This window comes from Caloenas nicobarica, chromosome 1 (genome assembly GCF_036013445.1).
Source record: "Caloenas nicobarica isolate bCalNic1 chromosome 1, bCalNic1.hap1, whole genome shotgun sequence".
Lineage (NCBI taxonomy): Eukaryota > Metazoa > Chordata > Aves > Columbiformes > Columbidae > Caloenas > Caloenas nicobarica.
In genome coordinates this window covers 194053592-194072766 of record NC_088245.1, presented here as the reverse complement: position 1 = coordinate 194072766, position 19175 = coordinate 194053592, and the positions used below count along the sequence as shown (strand labels likewise).

Genomic DNA, 19175 nt, shown 5'->3' with positions numbered 1-19175 from the left:
AGATGAAAGATCGCAAATGCCTAAAGTTTTGCTAAAGGTAATGTAAGTTCAGCTACAGAGCATCACGATTCTTCCAGGAGGAGCCTGAAATACACCCAAACCCATCTACATGCAGTTCTGTATATAAAAAGCTTCACTGGTCTCATTCTTCATATAGTTAGAGAATCTTGAAGTCAACATGAGCTAGAGAAAGCTCAAGAAATAGCTTCTTCAGCAGAAGGTAACCTATGCTGTTAAGGATCCCCTTAACCTACATCTAAACAGACTAATCTGCAAATCTGAATGCAATTGTGGATGGCACTTTGTTACATGGGCACACTACAGACTATGGTGATAAGCAAAGTGTTCTAAGCTTAAGCAGGTGAAAGTGTCACTCAGTTCTGAGAGATGTCAGATCACCACAGCACCACTTTACCTCTTTGGGCAGATTTACTAGTTACAGGGAGAAAAATCACCAGAAAGAATACAAGAGCATCATGGTACTATATTGCCAAGGATGCTGTATGCAGGAGATATGTGACATCACAGGGCAGGGGTGCTTAGTAAAGGAACAGATCCTGATCTAAGTCTTTACTACTCAGTTAAGATCTGTGTAGTCCCTCTCCTGGGAGGGAGCCCAGTCTTATAGTAAAATATTTATTTGACAAATTACAAGTTGGGTATATAGACTGATTTTATCAGATACATTTATGACCTAAAAGGAAATCTAATGTTTAATGGTTGCTTCTAATAACAAACGTGAACTAACAGTGCTAGGAACTCTCCAGTTTTAGGCTGCAAAAGCAGGCAGTCAGATAAACACCTATATCTTAAGTAGGTACCATTCTATTACCTCAGCACGCAAGCACGCCTGATACTTTAATTTGTACTTTTTGTACACATCACTGCAAGATTTTTTTTTTGCATCCACAAGTCTGAGACAAGGATATCCATAGTGTGCCTTGATAAAACAATTCATTTTAAAAGTCTACTCATACACTCAACAGCAGGAACACACTTCCACTAGCAATCATGACATACTCAGCTACCAGATGTGCCATAAGGTGACAGCAGTAACAGTTATTCAAGGATCCACCTGCTTTCACAGACAAGGTTTGCAAGAAGTTGTAAGCTATGTGCTCTGTATTACCATATTTCCCATCAGATCCCAAACACCATTCAAGTCTACAAAAGGCAGTCAGTAAGAAAAGAAAATGCAGCCATATAACAGTTTCACAGAATCACAGAATGTTAGGGATTGCAAGGGACCTCAAAAGATCATCTAGTCCAATCCCCCTGCCAGAGCAGGAACACCTAGGTGAGGTTACACAGGAAGGCGTCCAGACGGGTTTTGAATGTCTCCAGAGAAGACGACTCCACAATCTCCCTGGGCAGCCTGTTCCAGTGTTCTGTCACCCTCACTGTGAAGAAGTTTCTTCTCAAATTTAAGTGGAACCTCCTGTGTTCCAGCTTGAACCCATTACCCCTTGTCTTACTGTTGATTGTCACCGAGGAGAGCCTGGCTCCATCCTCATGACACCCACCCTTTATATATTTATAAACATTGATGAGGTCACCCCTCAGTCTCCTCTTCTCCAAGCTAAAGAGCCCCAGCTCCCTCAGCCTTTCCTCATAAGGGAGATGCTCCACTCCCTTCATCATCTCTGTGGCCCTGCGCTGGACTCCCTCCAGCAGTTCCCTGTCCTTCTTGAACTGAGGGACCCAGAACTGGACACAATATTCCAGATGCGGTCTCACCAGGGCAGAGTAGAGGGGAAGGAGAACCTCTCTCAACCTACTAACCACCCCCCTTCTAATACACCCCAGGATGCCATTGGCCTTCTTGGCCACGAGGGCACAGTGCTGGCTCATGGTCATCCTGCTGTCCACCAGGACCCCCAGGTCCCTTTCCCCCGCTACACTGCTCTCTAACAGGTTGTTCCTCAACCTGTACTGGAACCTGGGATTGTTCCTGCCCAGATGCAAGACTCTACACTTACCCTTGTTATATTTCATTAAATTTTTCCCTGCCCAACTCTCCAGCCTGTCCAGGTCTCACTGGATGGCAGCACAGCCTTCTGGCATGTCAGCCACTCCTCCCGGCTTGGTGTCATCAGCAAACTTGCTGACGGTGCGCTCAGTTCCCTCATCCAAGTCGTTGATGAATATACTGAATAGTACTGGTCCCAGTACTGCATCTTGAGGGACTCCACTGGATAGAGTTTAATACAATGCACAGTATAACTGGAATATTAGTCTGGTTGAGCTCTCCAGTTTCCACGAGAGCACATAGTTACCTATATCTGCTCCTTACAAGAACTGCACTAAACCAAGAGCAAAAGCATCCTTTTTGCCTTAAAAAAAACCTGAATATAACCTGACACTCACAGCAAAAACTTCAAAACCCTCAAACCTTCTCCAAAGTGAAGGCTACATGATGCCTGTCTGCTACCAAGGAACCATTCTATAAAAAGCAAGCCTGTTTTTGTTTAAAACGTCGCAGAGCAGATTTAGTATGTAACCTGCCACACGCCAGACAAATTCAGAGTAACCAGAAAGATGGATACCTATATTGAGTGCTGTTTCCTGTTTGTCCCCTGTCAGAATCCATATCTTAATTTCTGCCTTCATTAGCGTGGCTATTGTTTCTGGAACACCTGCTTGCAGACGGTCTTCAATGGCTGTAGCTCCAAGCAACAGTAAATTCTGGAAAAAAGAAAGAATTTGAGGGATTGTTTTCTAAAGATAAACCTCTGTTTGGAACACACTCAAAAAGGAATTAGAGACAGCATGTTGTGCCTCATTGCTAATACAGCATTTTGACAAGCAATTCACTACAGTAAGTTTCTGGTGTGGCTGTTCTGCTTCCTCTGCATACAATTCCCATTTGAAGAGGTTGAGAATGGAACAGAGTGTTTCTGATCAGAGAGATGGCAATGTTTCAAGAACAATTAATTCAAGTTATACAACTCCAAAGCTTTTCTATGGATGAACATTTATACTAGAGCATTCACTAATCACCATAGCAACATGGTGAGTGCTCACAGTTTATATATTTTTTAAGCTCACAAAACAAAAGTCATCTGGCATCACATCATTTAAACTAATTTCTCTCCCATAAAACGTACATACAGACTGGATACAATCACTCAAATCAAAAATTATTGCAAGTATTTATGGATACAATCACTACATTCATGTAATACAAGTGGTATGAACATTAATCAATCCAAGTATCTCTAGTCTACATACAGATGTCTGCCAGAAAAACATGTCTCATACAACAAATTTAATACTACAGGAGTTAGCCATAGTCTTACGCAATTCTAAAACAATTGCTTGAAGAGATTTGGCCATGTTACAGAAAAAAAACAGGCAGACAAAAAATGTAAGAAAAATCTGTGTCGAAAGACACAGTCTACACAGCTGGTATTAAACTTTAAAGGCATTTTAATGATTCCTTAGACATGTAAAGGTGTTCAACTTCAAATAATTTTATATAAATTGAGTTTAATAATACTGTATCATTTCAGGAATTGCACAGAAAAAGTAAGAGCTCCTATTCTTTGTAAGGACTATCATTATTCAAAACAAGTGAAAACAGATGAAGTGAACAGGAGTAGTTAAGAGAGTTGGTGTTGTTCAGCCTGGGGAAGACAAGGCTCCAGGGGGACCTTATTGTGACCTTTCCATATATAAAGGGGGCTTCTCAGAAAAATGGAGAAAGGCTGTTTAACAAGGCCTGCAGTGGCAACACAAGGGGTGATGCTTTTAAACTGAAATAAGGTAGATTTCAATGCGACATAAAGAAGGAATTTGTTTTACAGTGAGGGTGGTGAGGCACAGGAACAGGCTGCCCAGAGAAGCTGTGGATGTCCCATCCCTGGAAGTGTTCAGGGCCAGGCTGGACAGGGCTTTGAGGAACCTGGTCTAGTGAAAGATGTCCCTGCCTACGGCAGCTTGGACTAGATGGTCTTTAAAGGTCCATTCCAACCCAAACCATTCTATGAAGTGATCATTACAGCAGCTCCTGCTTCTATGCATCTATGAATGCACAAAGAACAGAAGGGGCAGTTGTCATTCACACAGGTGTGTAGGCTGGCATTAGTTACAGGTCTTGACAAAGCCTAAGTTCTGTTATGAGATCTTCGGATGGTAAAGGCAGCAGGATCAACTGCTGTAAGTCATTTGCTTTAGTACCCTAAGGCCTCCTGATGAAATGTCAGCCGTCTCAATGCTAACAAGGCTTGAAGGTTACAAATCCAATCCAAGCGTGCAACTGTAGACTGTCTTTTATTCCCAAAATCACTTGTTATGCAGTTAAACGTGACAGCACAGGGACCAGCATAGCTGAGCTACCTGAGCAAAGGAGTTACTCTCGCACCTGCTGAAGCCCTCAGCCAGTACAGGGGGTAAGGAAGCCAGTTCAAGTTTGTCTCTCCACGTACACCTGTACCATGATCCACTGACCTCAACACTCAGACTGACAAAGTAGCTCTCCCACTCCCATTTCAGCCCTTAGATGAAAAACCAGCCTGTTCAAATGCATTATATGTTACAGGCACAAGACAGTTTATTATTTAGAAAGAAGTCCCTACAGACCATAGAATTTAACCTGGGAAATACCAGCTCTAAAAAGAAAGAAAACCATACATATCCCCCCACATCTTTAAGTTTCAAGTGCAATTTTCAGCTCCTTGGTATGACCAGCAAGCAAACATTAACAGGAGAGGAACACAGTGGATATTTCCTACCAATATGGCACTAAGTCCAAAACTCCAATTCTACAACCCATTCATAGGTCTCTTTTTTCCAAGATAAATTGTAAAAGGAAGCAGAAGGTAGATGGCAAAAAGTGATCTAACTTTTCAGAACGCATTTTAAAGAGAAATGACCCATGCTTGTTTTACACCTCAGTGAAAAACATAAGAGTACAAGAGCACAGTTCGGGATGGAGAAAGCTGAGAGAAGCTATGCAAATCTGTAGAATCATAGGTTAGATAACCACACTGCTACCGACCGACTAAACACATAAGACAACTTCAGGTGTTAGTTTGAAAAGTAAGATGCCATCTTCAGCTATTGCTTAAAGAGTTCTTGGAGTTTTCCTATTACCCTATGAAATTGGCTTCCACCATAGTTTCAATCGCCTTCCCTCTTCTGCCCCAACTTATATAACCAGCAGTGATCCAGAACTTAAGTTGAAGTGTTAATACTAATTTTCAAAGAAATTGAATTTCAAAGAGTGTTAAAAGAAACCACTAAATAAAATAAGAGTGAAATAACTGGAGTGAGGGGAAAGAGCTTTAATAAACATAGGTGAGCAGGGGGACTACCAGCATTTCAGAAAGACCAACGAGTATCAAAGAAACACTGGCCCCTAGTGTTGACGTTTTATCATTTCACTCAGCATGGGATCAGAGTTTCAAACTGATACTCTGATACCTACTTTCCCTTTCAAAAACTATGAGTTTTGCAATTTGCCTGGAGAGCAGTTTTTCATCTTTTTTTCAGTCTATGTGTCTACAGGCCTTGGTGAACACTTTTGTCAACAGCCATCAGAAAATCTGAACTGTGACTGCTGTTATGAACAGGAACAAGTTTATCTTTATATACTAGCACATGGCAACTTCGCGCAATGCAACAATTTCATCCATTATCGGGTTACAGCAACCTTATAAAATATAGCAAAACAAAAAAAAACACGAGAAGAGTTTATAAGTAGCAATGACCTTCTATACATAAGTTAGTCTCAGATTAACAAATTAAAACTTGAGAGGTGTATGGACTGAACAGGTTGCCAACTAAGAATACTTTTACAGTTTCTCATTCATGAAATTAATGGTTTGGTTTACTGTATAAAGCCCAAATTCCATGGGGAAAACACACATGCAAGGGAATCTATATCTGATAAAAGAAGCATGCATCTTACTTTTTCAATGATCTCATAGCATTCCTCCAGCTTCTGAGTTCTGTCTTTCAGAACCGTACTGCTTTCATTGTAGACATTCAGCCACTCTCTGTAAGAGTTTTCTGACAGGTCTGCATAAGCAATGCACAGCGTCCTCAGACCTACAGAACAGACAGTCATTACACACAGTAAAATGACACTGAGTATCATCAAGTCATTAATGCCCTAATGAACCCTGAATTCTAACCCTCTCACTGGAGCCAACCGGAGTTTTCAATGCACACTTAAACTCTGGATTCCAGAAATCTCCCTGTACATTTTTGAAGCATTTGGGTTTTCACAAACATAAAACAAGAGCCTGGCTCACTTACATTCCTAATGTTGGCGCAAATGAAGACAGCCTAACAGGCGCAAACGTTTTCATGGTTTTCAGTATTGCAATATAGCCATACTGGAGCAACAAAAGGATCATCTTTAATCTTTTTAGTTTAAGTATGAAAGCAAGCTTGGCTTTCATGTATTTTTAAAATGATCAAATTAAACAAATAGTTGGCTACATATTGTGATTGGAGATATTACTTAGTCAAACATACAAACATCATTTTAGGACTGTTTTCTCCTACAGTGTATGCACATAACTCACAGTAATAAGAGCAGTTACACTAGCACAAAAGAGTAGAAAGAATAGGGCCCATGAAGTATGAAAACCATTTTATTAGACTACTGACAAAAGTTAACATACAGAAGTAATGATTTTTTTTTCTGGCAAGAGTCAAGCAGAAAGGAGTGTGTGCCATAAAATACAGAATTTTAGTTACTGAGAATGTGGGACTCCACAAAAAAATATCTTAAAAAGCTGTATAAATAATGTTTTCAGATTTAGTAAAAACAACATACTGCTTCATGGTTTTACTATAATGCAAATATTTTCTGCTCTGCAGAAGAGAGAACAAAGCCAAATACTTCCCTGTGAATGGAAGTGTAATATCACTCATAAAGGCCTTAGAGACCACTTCAGATAATCATTGATGCCTTGGTCTTCCAGGTTTCTTAGCATGTTCAGGTTATCATTCTGCTCCATAAAGCCAGAGATTATGTCATTTGACTTTGACACTGGCAAAACCACTTCTAACTCCAATGTAACTGGGGTGTTCTGGGCAACAGAACTCATGCACTTGCCCTTCATCATGGCCATACAGAACCCCATCATTTCCTCCCAAATTCCACTTCTCTGCTCAAAGCGCACAGAGGCAAAGCACAAACTGCCATTGGCTTAAAGTTATCTCAGAGCTCTTTATTTGCTGATTACACACCACTTCTTCATTAATCTTCATAACCATCATATTTGGCACTGCAAAGCTTAGACAGTGCAGAACACTCTGCAATTTGATATCTTGAATTCTCATGACACATTGTTTCTCTTACCTTCTGTTGCAAAGTATTCAAGATGGCACAGTGTTTGCTCCATATACTGCGAATCCTTTGAAAGCCTCTCAAAAATCACATTATCCTATTGAAACCAAAGTCATTACAACAGAGTAAGTCTACAACTGAAGTGCTCATTTCATTATTTACAAGCTCAAGTAAAGTAACCTGAGTGAACTTGCTAGTAACAGAACCCAGGATTATATTTACAAGCATACATTTAGATTTTGGAGACTCTGGTTTGAGTAAGTAATCTGGATTGTGCCCAGTGGCAGAGGTACTGCACCCACTTCAAATGATGGGGACAGAAGCACACTCTGCTGTCCTCCCTTCTTTCCATTAAGGGTCCCCATTATCAGGCAGTACAGAACACTCCTTTCTGAATTACTAAGCAGATATATTGATTTTCAGAGAATATAAGTATCTAGACTTCAGCACACACTGTAGCCCCATACAGAACTTCTTGCAATCCTTTCTAGAAAAGATTCCCACTGATGTTACAAAATAGAAGGCAGAAACACTGAACAGATTCCACCACAAAAGTCTCTCTGAAATAACCTTCCTCTTCCAGCAACTTCCTTCATCACTACATCAGAGGGCAATTGAAAAAGTACAGATAACAGCTAAAAATCAAAATGCAGCAGCACCACCTACATATTTAGAGTCTCTGGATTCTATTCTGCAACTACCAGAACATGTTGCTACATACACGTACAATACAGAAATCCTGCTTTCGCTCACATACACACTCTTGAACTAAGTTAACAAGCCTATGTCTATCACTGATTAGAGACAGGCATACAAAACAAGTGATTTATGATGGATGTGGCAGGATTGGAGATGACTATCATAATGTGGAAGGGTTCATGTTAATTTACAGTTTAGCTGAGGAGTGGATGCAGCAGAACATACAAGACAAACAACCAGATTCCACTAATGACTATAACCCTTTTGCTCTGTTAGACATTTGAGTCCGCTCATACAGAAGATGGCATGAAGCTTTTTACTATGAACTCTCCCATTCTCCATCCCTTCTAGTGCCGCACTCCAAACAAACAGTGTGAACACTGGCAACAAGGAGCTGCAGATCTGTGCAATCCTACTAAGCATACAACATTGAAATACCACACTGTAAGGGTGGGCTTCATTCACTCCCACCACATCAGCACAAAACCAGCACATCTTTATCAAATCAAGGGAGTTAAACTGAAGCAACAGACCAGTGCACCCAGATCTATATGTCAGGACAAGTTCAAGTAAACCAGATCCTTACAGAAGTCAGAAATAGTTCTCCCTGCTGCAAAAAGCCACCTGCATTGTTTTCCATTGAAATTATAACCACACTCTGGCTGTGGCCAATGCTAGTTTTGCAGCCTTTGTACTTGGGTAAGTTATTGCTCTTGTCAGTGAAGATAGAAGCACAACGTGGTGCAAGTCATGATGACAAATAACAGCAGGTGCAGAGATGGAAGAGCCAGATCAAGAGTCAACCACTTGAAAACAGATTTTAGTATTACAGATTCAGGCAACAGCATTTAATCAAGCTCCTGAACTGCTGCTGCACAGCTGGGTGAAATCCTGCCTTTGCATAAGTGAAAGGTTCTGCTCCCATTAGTTTCAGGATTTCAGCAGGGTAGCTGAAAGCCCAGAAATACTCCTGCCTGCAGAAAGAGTCAGCAGAGGAATGACAGATCTAAGTCACCTGGCCCTAAACAGAAAGCCAACAGGTATTATGGATGTATGAGACAAAATGCCAGCATCAACCACAGCTGTGGAAACACTAACTGGTAGTGTTAGTTCTCCATTAGGTAGCATAATTACTTACAGCCCCTTTGCAGTAGAGACGTAGCTTTCCTGCTGGAGTTCGAACAATCACTGACATTCTCTTCCTGTTGCTATTGAAAGAAAAATACTTGCTTTCATTAGTCACAGTTATGCCAACCAAGTCAAGTTCTAGCCAGTGAATTTTCTCAGATGTGCTTAGTGCATCTGAGATCAGGTGAGATGTAACAGTAATAACTTAAGACCCCATAATCCTTGACAGCAAAGAGAAATACTAAAAGTTGTCTGCTTCCAGTTTCAGCCCTTTTGGTGAGTACTCAACCAGAACACAGACTTGCACACCAATGTGAGCAAGAATTTGGAAAAATTTGGGAAAGAACAAGATGGCACAAAAATCCTCTTGAAAGAAAAGGAAGTCACATTTATTCTCAGCTTTTCCTTATTCCTCAAGTAACATTGTTCTGGGGACTCAGGCTAGAAATGGAATCAGTAAGGCTCCATGCATATTTATTACAGGTATTGAAATAATAACCAACCCGGATGGTTAGTTAGGCAGCTATTTAACTTCTAACTCAAAGGAATGCAGAAATGTCACAGAAAGGAATCATGGTACAGACCAGCTCTTCATCTCCCTATAGGTTCTTTTTATTGGTCTAATCAGAACTACATAGTTGGGATTATGTAGAAAAAGCCAGACTCCCTGAGCAGGGCTGCATAGCAAGGTAGTCAAGTTCGGGATATGTTTTTAAAACAAAGGTGAACTGTAGCATACAGAAGTTTAACAAAGGAAGGTAGACAAGGAGGCTTTTTGTTTGATAAATGTCAAAATTGATCTTAAACACTCTTCTTTAAAAGAGCCACTGGAAAAAATATGCAGCTTCTAAGAGGCAGAGAAAAGCAAGTCAACTGTCACCAAGACAACCCTAAGAACATGTGTTTTCATATTCAACAGAAGTTATCTGTAACTATAATTCTTTTCCTTAGCAAAAGGAGAGCTAAGAAGTATCCTCCTTCCTCATTCCTTTCTTGCCAGTCTGTACAGACAGAACAGTGCAGAGCAATTTTCCTCCTCCTCCAAGTTGCTCTGGGAAATCTAACCCGTTTTCAGGGCTCAAGAGCCATGTGTAAGGAACTAAGCTCTTGGCATGTATGATCATACAAAACACAATCCTTTCTGAGACTTTCTGAAGAAAGTCTGGAAGCACAGCAGTTAACTGTGCCCAGAATTTCTGCAGCAAGCCAGTGACACTGAACTTCCACGTGCTTTCTGAAATCTAATTATAGGAGCTCCCTCACTGGTCAAGAGGGAAGTTGCGACACACAGGAAAGAATTAAAACAGCATTTTCTACCAGTGCTGCGTGTAGGCTACAGACACACCTGCCTGTGGACATCAAGGTATTGGTAAACTTGTCAGAAACCCTGAAGAACTTTTCTAGCACCGTTTTAGATATTGCCCCAGTAGTACAAGTATCTACAATCTGGTTGAAAAGGAGAAAGTAATCAAGAACAGTGTACAAAGCAAGGCAGGACATAAGAAAAGCCACCTAACCAAATCCTCCCTGACTTTAGTTTTACATACTCCTTTAAAGCAGAACTAGATAATTTAGAGGACAGAGAACAAGCCATCGACACTTTAAGCCACAGTAAGAGTAGAAAAAACAGCAGAAAAGCTTGCTGACTACCACCACCCAAACTGGCAAAACCTTATCAACTGACAAAGAGAAAGCACCTTTTATGTTCTCCAGTGATTTAAGGGCACGATTCATAACACAAGGCTTCTTGCTACCCAAGCAGTGCCCATCCTAACTAGCCTGATAAGGTCAAGTGCCTGCACTGTTTAGTTTTTCATAGCTGGAGTAGTTCTTAAAAAGCAGCACTAAAAAGCCTTCTCATTGTAGATTCCACCTACTCAAAACCAATTAATGTAGAGAAGCACTAGAAGAGCGCAATCTGAATCTCAAGGCATGTTCTTGAAATAGACAAGTAACATCAGGAAATCATTGAGGCACAGAATGACACTTCCAGGGCAGCAACTTCTCAATAAGCCAATGGAGCTGGAGCAGCAGGGGAGATTTTCATGCCCACTTGCCAACAGCCACTGGTTTGCAAGCAGCTGTCAGTCCTATATTGGAAACTAAGGGGATGGAGGAGCAGGACAAGATTAAAGCAGCTCAGCTTTTCTACTGCATCAGCTAAATCTTTTTATTCTAGATAATAGACTTACAAAAGTGGTATTCTTGTTCCCCTGCATTTAGTATATTAGAGGAAAACTTACCTGGAAAACTCCAGCACATTAAGAATTTCAAAGGTTTTTTCTTTTCCCAGCTACAAAAGAAAGCACATAGATAGTACTTTAAGTATGATTTGCAGTATATTCTTACCTGTGTAAACAGGCAAGTTGGTTAACACACCTTTATTTACACAGTCCAGTGTAAATAAAATGTGGTAATAGCTCCCTCTCATGGTAAAAGTGATGCAGAGCTCTATTTAATGACGCATTCTAATCTTACTTTAACTAAAATTGTGGCATCCTCCATATACTATTTTTACACCATTTCAAGGAACTAATCTTACTCTAGAAGGATAAGCACACTTCAAAAGTTAAGCTGCATTTTTACTTCTTAACAGCTATCAACTAAAACACATTACAGACAGAATTATTCCAAGTTACAATAAATATGCCATCAGATCTGGTATTACAATTACCTTTGTCTGAACTGCCTTAGTATTTCCTTTACTTGAATTTACAAGCAAATTAGATTACACTTTATGGCAAAATATGCTTAACCGAGGAGTAAATCCTGTTATCAGCAACAACTGTTTGCTGGGCTTGAGCATGAGCAACACAAGGAAGCAAAAGGATTTAGAAATGCCTTGTCTATGCCATTCCTGTTGTGTGACAGATGGAGGGAGCAGTGGGAGTTACTGGAGGCTCAGAACTCCAGTAGTATTTGTAGCATATCGTTAAAGAAAAGGCTGTAGCAAAATCTAATCACAGTGCTGAGTTATGTCCTGCGAGGCACATATCAACTTAGCAATACCCTCAAGACCAAAAGCCATCTCCAACTTGTGTTCCATGTGCTGCCACTGATGTAGGCAATGAGGAGAGACAGGAACCCCTGGGAGTGACAGCTTTTATTGCTGGCTACAGACTGACCATGCTCCCAACCTGATATGGATGAGGATTATGGAACTAGGTCAGATGAACCTGGGCCTTCCTGCAGATAACAGCCTAGCTAGCTCTAGATGACACTGCTCATCCTGCATTCTTCCCCTTAAACTAAACAGCAATTTCCTGAGTAGCTGTAAAAAAACCTGTTGACAAGTCCCACAAAGATATGCGTTATGTGTTTAGCTTGGCAGTGTACTAAGAAACTTGAAAGTGAAAACACCTGAGAGGAAGGACAAAAATACACCCATTATTCTTAATAAGTACCCTACTATGTATTCCAGAGACAAAGTCCTCATCTTAGTTGCATCTGTGTAATCTGGAGCCACCTTAGCTTAGACTGCAACTTAAGTCAGAATGCGGCCCCATGAGTTTGAGACCACCTGTGTCAACTCTAATCCATTAACCCCTGCATACAGACTTGGTAAGTAGATACATCATCTACAGAAGATCTTAAGATCTTAACTCAGAAGACAAATTCCATTTTAATGCAAGAAATCAAACATTTAGAAGTACAGTAACTGTTAAACTTAAGTTAGAAAAATCTCCCAGACATACGAATTTCCTTCTGGTCTGAGTGTACTCATCTGCGCTTCAGAGACAAGGGGAATATTTTTCAGGCATAACTGCTGTCATTTCCCATATAAGCTTGCAACTTCCAATTGCCCATGCCACACAGAAGGGCAGAGGACTTTGCATCTAAAAAATGAAGTAATACAACTTCTCCCAGTCTGCAAAAGCCTTTTGCATGTAGCACTCTAAAGGCTCTGTAAAGGGGAACTCACAGGGACCACCCAGGAGACATTCACACTCTGCAGGAGCTTGGCTGTGTGTGCCATGCACATCTGCTACTTACCGCATCAATGATAACTGAATGTGGAGTCCGTGCTGTGAAGACATAACCAAGTTTTTTTGCTCCTTTCACTAATGCCCCTTCATCTGCCAACACAAGAAATGCTTAAATTGAAATTGGTAGGTAGAACAGGCCTGCAAAGCCCATACTTAAATATGCCATGCTGCCAAAACGCAGAAGGCCCCTTTGCTTTATACTCCCCCGTCTGTAGGGCTGCTAGAGTAGCTCTGCACACACTTCAACAAGAACATACATATTTTAGTCCTACAAAGGTCATGCAGTATCAACTACACAAACATCATTCTCAAAATATAAAATACCCTGTAACTACTGAAGCATTAAACTCTATTGTTGTGGAGGAGCCATACTTTTCTGCATGAAAAAGGGGAAATACACCAGTTGTGAAAGCAAGATCAAAGTTATATTACCCTAAATTCCTGCAACATGCATTTAATCTATTTCCTGCTGTAAATGCACTAAATTCAGGTGCTATAGATATACAGGACTGTCTTCTGGAGACTGAACTACGAAGTATCATTAAAAGCTCAAATAACAGAGCTGAAACCAGAGCCAACACCTCTACCTCTAATAAGTAGTTATAAAGCCTTGAGGAGCAAGTGGCATTAGGCACAGTCACCACATCAGTGGATTTAGTGCTCAACTCCAGCAACTCTTGTGTCTCTACAACACTCAGTCTCCTCACAGTTCAGACACTGACCAGAGCTGCCTTACATGGGCTCTTCACCTGACTCTTCAGACACTCTAAGACATAAGTGATGGTGCTTCAGCACTCAATACATCACCACAATAATTCTAGAAACATCTTCAGTAACAGAGATTAATTTGATGTGGAGCAGGGTCCTGCTGTTCTGCATTTTGGCCCTGTCTGCCTCCTTCAATAGCCCATTTCTTCCTCCTTTCAGGTAGCACAGAGGGTAAGGGCAGACCCAAACATGGCTGGGACTCTGCTCTTGGCTGCACTGCGTCACGTATCAGCACAGAGCAAGATGGGAAGCTACTATATCAATAAAAACAGTTTGCAGTCATGCCAAATACAGCAACTAACTGCTCATACACAAACAAATCAGTATTTCCACAGATCAGCTCTATGCAGTGGAAGTTTTATTTTTGCTTTTCACCCCTACACAAAAGCCAGATTAGACGGTCCCATGAGAGCAGAATGGATCGTAAGCCCAGCCTACCTCTACAGAAACACCATGGACTTGGCAGTTTTGTAGAATGAATTTAATAGCAGTGCGCACTGATCATGGAAGATGCCAGATCTACTGATAGGATCATGGGGGACATCTTGCCTTCAAAATAAATGACCTTGAAAGAAGTTTCTGGACCTTCCTTCCATCTACTTCTACTCCCTAACTCCTTCCCTCCCAAAAAAAGAAAGCAACAACCAACCTGGAGAGGAGGCCTGGTAGATTATTTTATTTCCTTGTCTCTCAGGAACGACAGTGTGACACACAGCCAGCAGAGTGAGGAACTCCTGTATGTGCACAGCAGTGGGCTAGACAGACAGCAGGAGAGTCAGGTTTAGTACTACGCACAGATTGAGAGGCAGCTGTTCACCAACCTAAGATGACTTCTTAGGTATCACAAACAAAAAAAAGTTTTCTGTTCTCTATAGTAGTTGTCTTGGTCCAAGGACATCAATACAGCAGAGTTAAGGGCCATCATTAATTAACCAGAGTGCTAATGATGGTCTCACAAGTTACAGAAAGCTGGGAAGCCAGAATATTCCCTCATCTCTATAAAAATAAAAGCATTCGTTTTGTAGCACCCCAAGCTTCATATAGGCAAAGAAGCATGCCACAAGATGCTGATGATAATCAAGTAACAGGAACTACTACTTTGGTAGCTTCCACAACTTTCAAGAGATTGACAGTAAGCACACCAGAATTAAACTCATTTCAACTGCACCCTTAGTGATGAACATCCAGAGCTGACAACAGTTGATCAGCCGGTACAAGGCAAGATCACGTGCTCTTCCACAGGAATACATCATCCAGCCAAGCAGAAGTCTGATCAATCCCTACACGTTCAGCGTAAGAACACACAATATGAAGCACTATTCACAGACTGCAGTCACCAGCCATCCTCAAGTGCTTAAAGAGAAATCAGCTCTATGACTCAGTGAAGATGCCATGGTACTTGGTCACAGGCCTCCAATCACCAAATTCTGGCAAGTACAGCTATAGTGATTTGAAATTTATGCCCTCATCCCATTCTTCCCTCCTTTCCACTCCTCCCTCTGGCGCAGCATTTCCAGTCCCATAGCAGTCAGCAATGGTGCTCAGCTGCCCAGCTCCCAACCTGCCATAGATCTTCATCCACACGTCACACGGATTTTTAAGACACTTGGCTGAAACAGCTGAAGTGAACACATGTTCCCCTTCCCCAGCTCTGCTATGTCTGTGACATCCACAGCTGGTAGCATCAAAACCTGATGTCGCAGCAGCCATCTGCTCGGGGGCTGAGTCAGACAGAACTCAGCAGTTCTACCTTTGCAAAAGCCTTAAGCGGACTTTGTGAACTCTCAGAGTTTGTGCATATAAAGGTATCATCTAGTTTTCATTAGCATAGGATACTTTGTATATACTCTGTCTTAACAGAGCCTTACAAAATCAAGAGCATTACAAGAGCTGTTAGCATAAGGTCAAGCCAAAACACCACTATTGTAATATTAAAACTAAGATGAGATGCTCAAGAATCCTACAAGATTCTAGTAAAACAGGACCCAGAGTTGTATTTTTTTTTAAACAGCTAATTCAAAGATGCTTCTACACAACTTATTCTGCTAGTGTACATCAGAAAGTTTCACAACAGCAAAAAGCCCTGCTATGTTCAAATGAAACTTTTTCAAGTGAAAACTACATGCCACCAAAACCCTGTTGATGCAAGACTTGTATTACATGTATTTTTCTAAGCATATATGCAGTACTACTATCGGAAATGCAGCACACAGTTATTTTATAAAACCTCTTATCACATAGAACTACTATGACAATAAAGAATCCTCCATTTCCCACTTGGAATAGCATTTAATATAAAATGCAACTTCAGCATTAAGCCAGCAGCATTCACCACTGGCTCTCAGACATGTTAATGCTTCTCTTCACAAGCCAAGCTATGTGACAAAAATAAAATCAAAGTTTTTTTGGTGGTGTTTTGTGGGGTTTTTTTTCCTCCTATCTCGGGTCCTATTTCAGGGACAAGACCAAGAATAAGGAAAAATACTAGAGTTTGTTGTTTCCATATGGTACACATAGCCCGCATACTTGTATAACAGAAAGATGTACTGGCAATAGCAAGGATGCATTAGCAGCAAGTAAATTACTATGAAAGCCACAAAACAATGTCAGCTGGTAAATGTTGTGTTAACATGTATGAACAAAAAGGATATTAGAAAAAATGTAATGAAAAGACTGACGATCCAATACTTATACTCTTGCTTTACTTCATGTACTTTGTCATGCCTATTTTCAAAATAACTGTTTCACATATCTTTGCATATTGAAATTTCTGAATTGAATGGTCACATGCCACTAAAATAACTGTTGTAACTTTTGACATGCTGGAGGGCAGAGGCTGCATTTGAGAAAATGGGCAGATATAATCAGAGATTAGCGTGAAAAATGTTAAGTCCCCAGTAAATTATTCATCAGGAGGTTACTGCTGCTCCATTATTTCCAGTGAAAGCAATGAAAGTTACAACTCCATCTCAAAATGCACAGCCTGCCAGACTCCCATTTCAGCATCCATTGCTGCAGTCCTCTGATGTCCTTCTCACACATGCATCACCTACCCCCTTAGACACTCTCATAGTGTGCATTCTATCAGTTGGAGAAAACCTGTCTCCAGTAGCGTCATAGATTTTAAACCTTCCTGTGTAAGTATTTCTGCTTTCAAGCCAGCAATGTAATTTATTGCTGACTTGGTATTTTCACAGCTCACAATGGATTACATGGCAATCTGCCAGTCCTACAGCAAGAAATAACCAGACAGAGGCCCAGCTTATCACATCAGCTCCTCCACACAGCTGTCATTTGTTTCCCTTTATATTGCTGCAGCACTAACAATGTTTACTGCACTGGCATGAATCAGGATAGAGAACTCCAATTCCTGCTTCAGAGTTGTGAACAGAAAATTCATTAATGGCTTCTGTGGCAATATATCCCTTCCATCATGCCAAGCTTAACTCCAGCATAAGACAGAAGTCCGACAGGTTAACTGATTCTGCTTTATTTCTTATTTTCCTCTGTGAAAGCAACTCTCTGCCATTTTAATACTCAAATTCTTACTGATGGTCTCTGCAAGACATTCCTTGCCTGCTCATTTGTTAAGCTCAGCTCTATTTCTTTCCCCATTTCTTCGTTCTCTATTTGTCTGTAGCAGGAACAAAGTTTGCATATTTTAGTCTCTTGTTCATCTGTCCACAGGCAGCTCTCATAAGTGCCTTCTCCCCTCATTTTTCTCCCTGTGTGCCAACAGCTCTGGGTGAAAGCTATGGCTCCTCTTTATGTCTTTTCCAAAGACCTGTGGAACACCTGGTGTAAAACCACCTACACCAGCAACATACCCCACTGGCTAAACTTCCTTTGCACGCTGCCCCTACAAGCTGAGAACTACAGACACTGAGACGAAGTCTCATCTTCCTGGAAGCAGTCTCTGGATTGTTATCTACACAGCACTATCTACACTGAATGCAAAGATTCCCTACCCAGATGGCACAGCATTATCCATTATCCAGCAGGGCATGGACCACCGGTCATAAAGCTGTATCACAAGTTTTCATCCCTTTGTGTTCTCCCTTATTCAGAGGGAACAGAGTCGAAAGTCATCCTTTTGGGGAGAAAGCTGCACTCCGCAGAGCTACATATCTGTACTTTGTCACCCGTGTCCTTATCTGGGTCTCCTCACTCTGAAGACAGGAGCTGCATTATTTGAGCCGTTTACAGCCTAATAAAATTACACGGAAATTGCACGTGAAGTTAGTTATTCATACCTCCTTTTACTTGTAGCAGTATCAGATCAGTATCTCCATTCACAATATTCCCAGATGAGCAGGACAGAGGTTTTTGAGCAAATGGCCTAAAAATGGCCAATGGGATATTAAGGCACAGTTTAACAACTTGAGCTTATTAATTTGCACAAACATGACACATTCTGCCAAGGACAGCAAGTAAAATACTTATCTACTTCATTACCAGGGAGAACCATGACTGTCTTAAAAATACGCAAAACTCCTACCGTTTTGTTTGTTAAACTATCGGGAGAACAGTGTGAGGATTCAGCCACGTTGGGCACCTCCAGAAGAAAGAAGCTGGTAAGGCTGGAAAGGATTCAGATATTTCCAGAACAGACCCAGAGAACACATTTACCAGCATTTGAATGGAGTTAAACGTGAGTTTACCTTGTCTAAAACCACTGACATATAACCTACGAAGATACTGCCTTGTACTTGAGAAAAAGAGTTCCAAAGTCCCATGCACAGTAAGGACAAAAGCACAAGAATGAAAGAATTCTTGACAAGCTATAACAATTAAATTGTGAGCTGTAGAACAACGTTCAGACAGTTTTCAGACAACAGTTACTTTCTGAACTAAAGCTTCCCAGAGGCTCTCACCACCTGAATGTATTTTCCCCCTACTGGAATTTAAATTCCAGTTTTTCATCCCAGTAAGTTTAGCTATGCTTTTCTTGTTCTGCTCTCCTAAGAAATTAAGAATCAGCTGCTCAGAGCAGCCATTTCAACAACACCTGATGAGATAAAAGACTCAGTCTCCACACACTTCACAAAAATAAGCAGACAAGGTGGAGAGATCTAAATGAACACTTCCACTGAGGTGAAGGCACAACTTGAGTACAAGTTACCTGTTCTGCCTCACCAGCTGCTAAAACACTCATAGTATATATTCAGTGAACCAATTCTTGTGTCTGCAGCTGCACCACGTGCTTGCTGTTTCTTGCCCAAGTGGTAATTTGGGGGCCACAGAAAAAAGTTTATATGTGAATTGGAATTAGTAGAGGAAGTTAAGAGAGA

General features: G+C 41.0%; 1 protein-coding gene across 1 annotated transcript in view; it reads right to left on the bottom strand.

Moving 5' to 3' along the window:
* ATP8A2 (ATPase phospholipid transporting 8A2) overlaps positions 1 to 19175 on the bottom strand; it is a 301460-nt gene that overhangs the window by 243347 nt on the left and 38938 nt on the right. Inside the window, exons 16-22 of the mRNA XM_065654983.1 lie at positions 14534 to 14639; positions 13124 to 13206; positions 11374 to 11423; positions 9141 to 9210; positions 7316 to 7400; positions 5912 to 6051; positions 2547 to 2685 (exon numbers count right to left, since the gene is read on the bottom strand). Of these exons, the coding sequence (XP_065511055.1) occupies positions 2547 to 2685; positions 5912 to 6051; positions 7316 to 7400; positions 9141 to 9210; positions 11374 to 11423; positions 13124 to 13206; positions 14534 to 14639 (673 nt within the window). The remainder of the gene's footprint in view (positions 1 to 2546; positions 2686 to 5911; positions 6052 to 7315; positions 7401 to 9140; positions 9211 to 11373; positions 11424 to 13123; positions 13207 to 14533; positions 14640 to 19175) is intronic.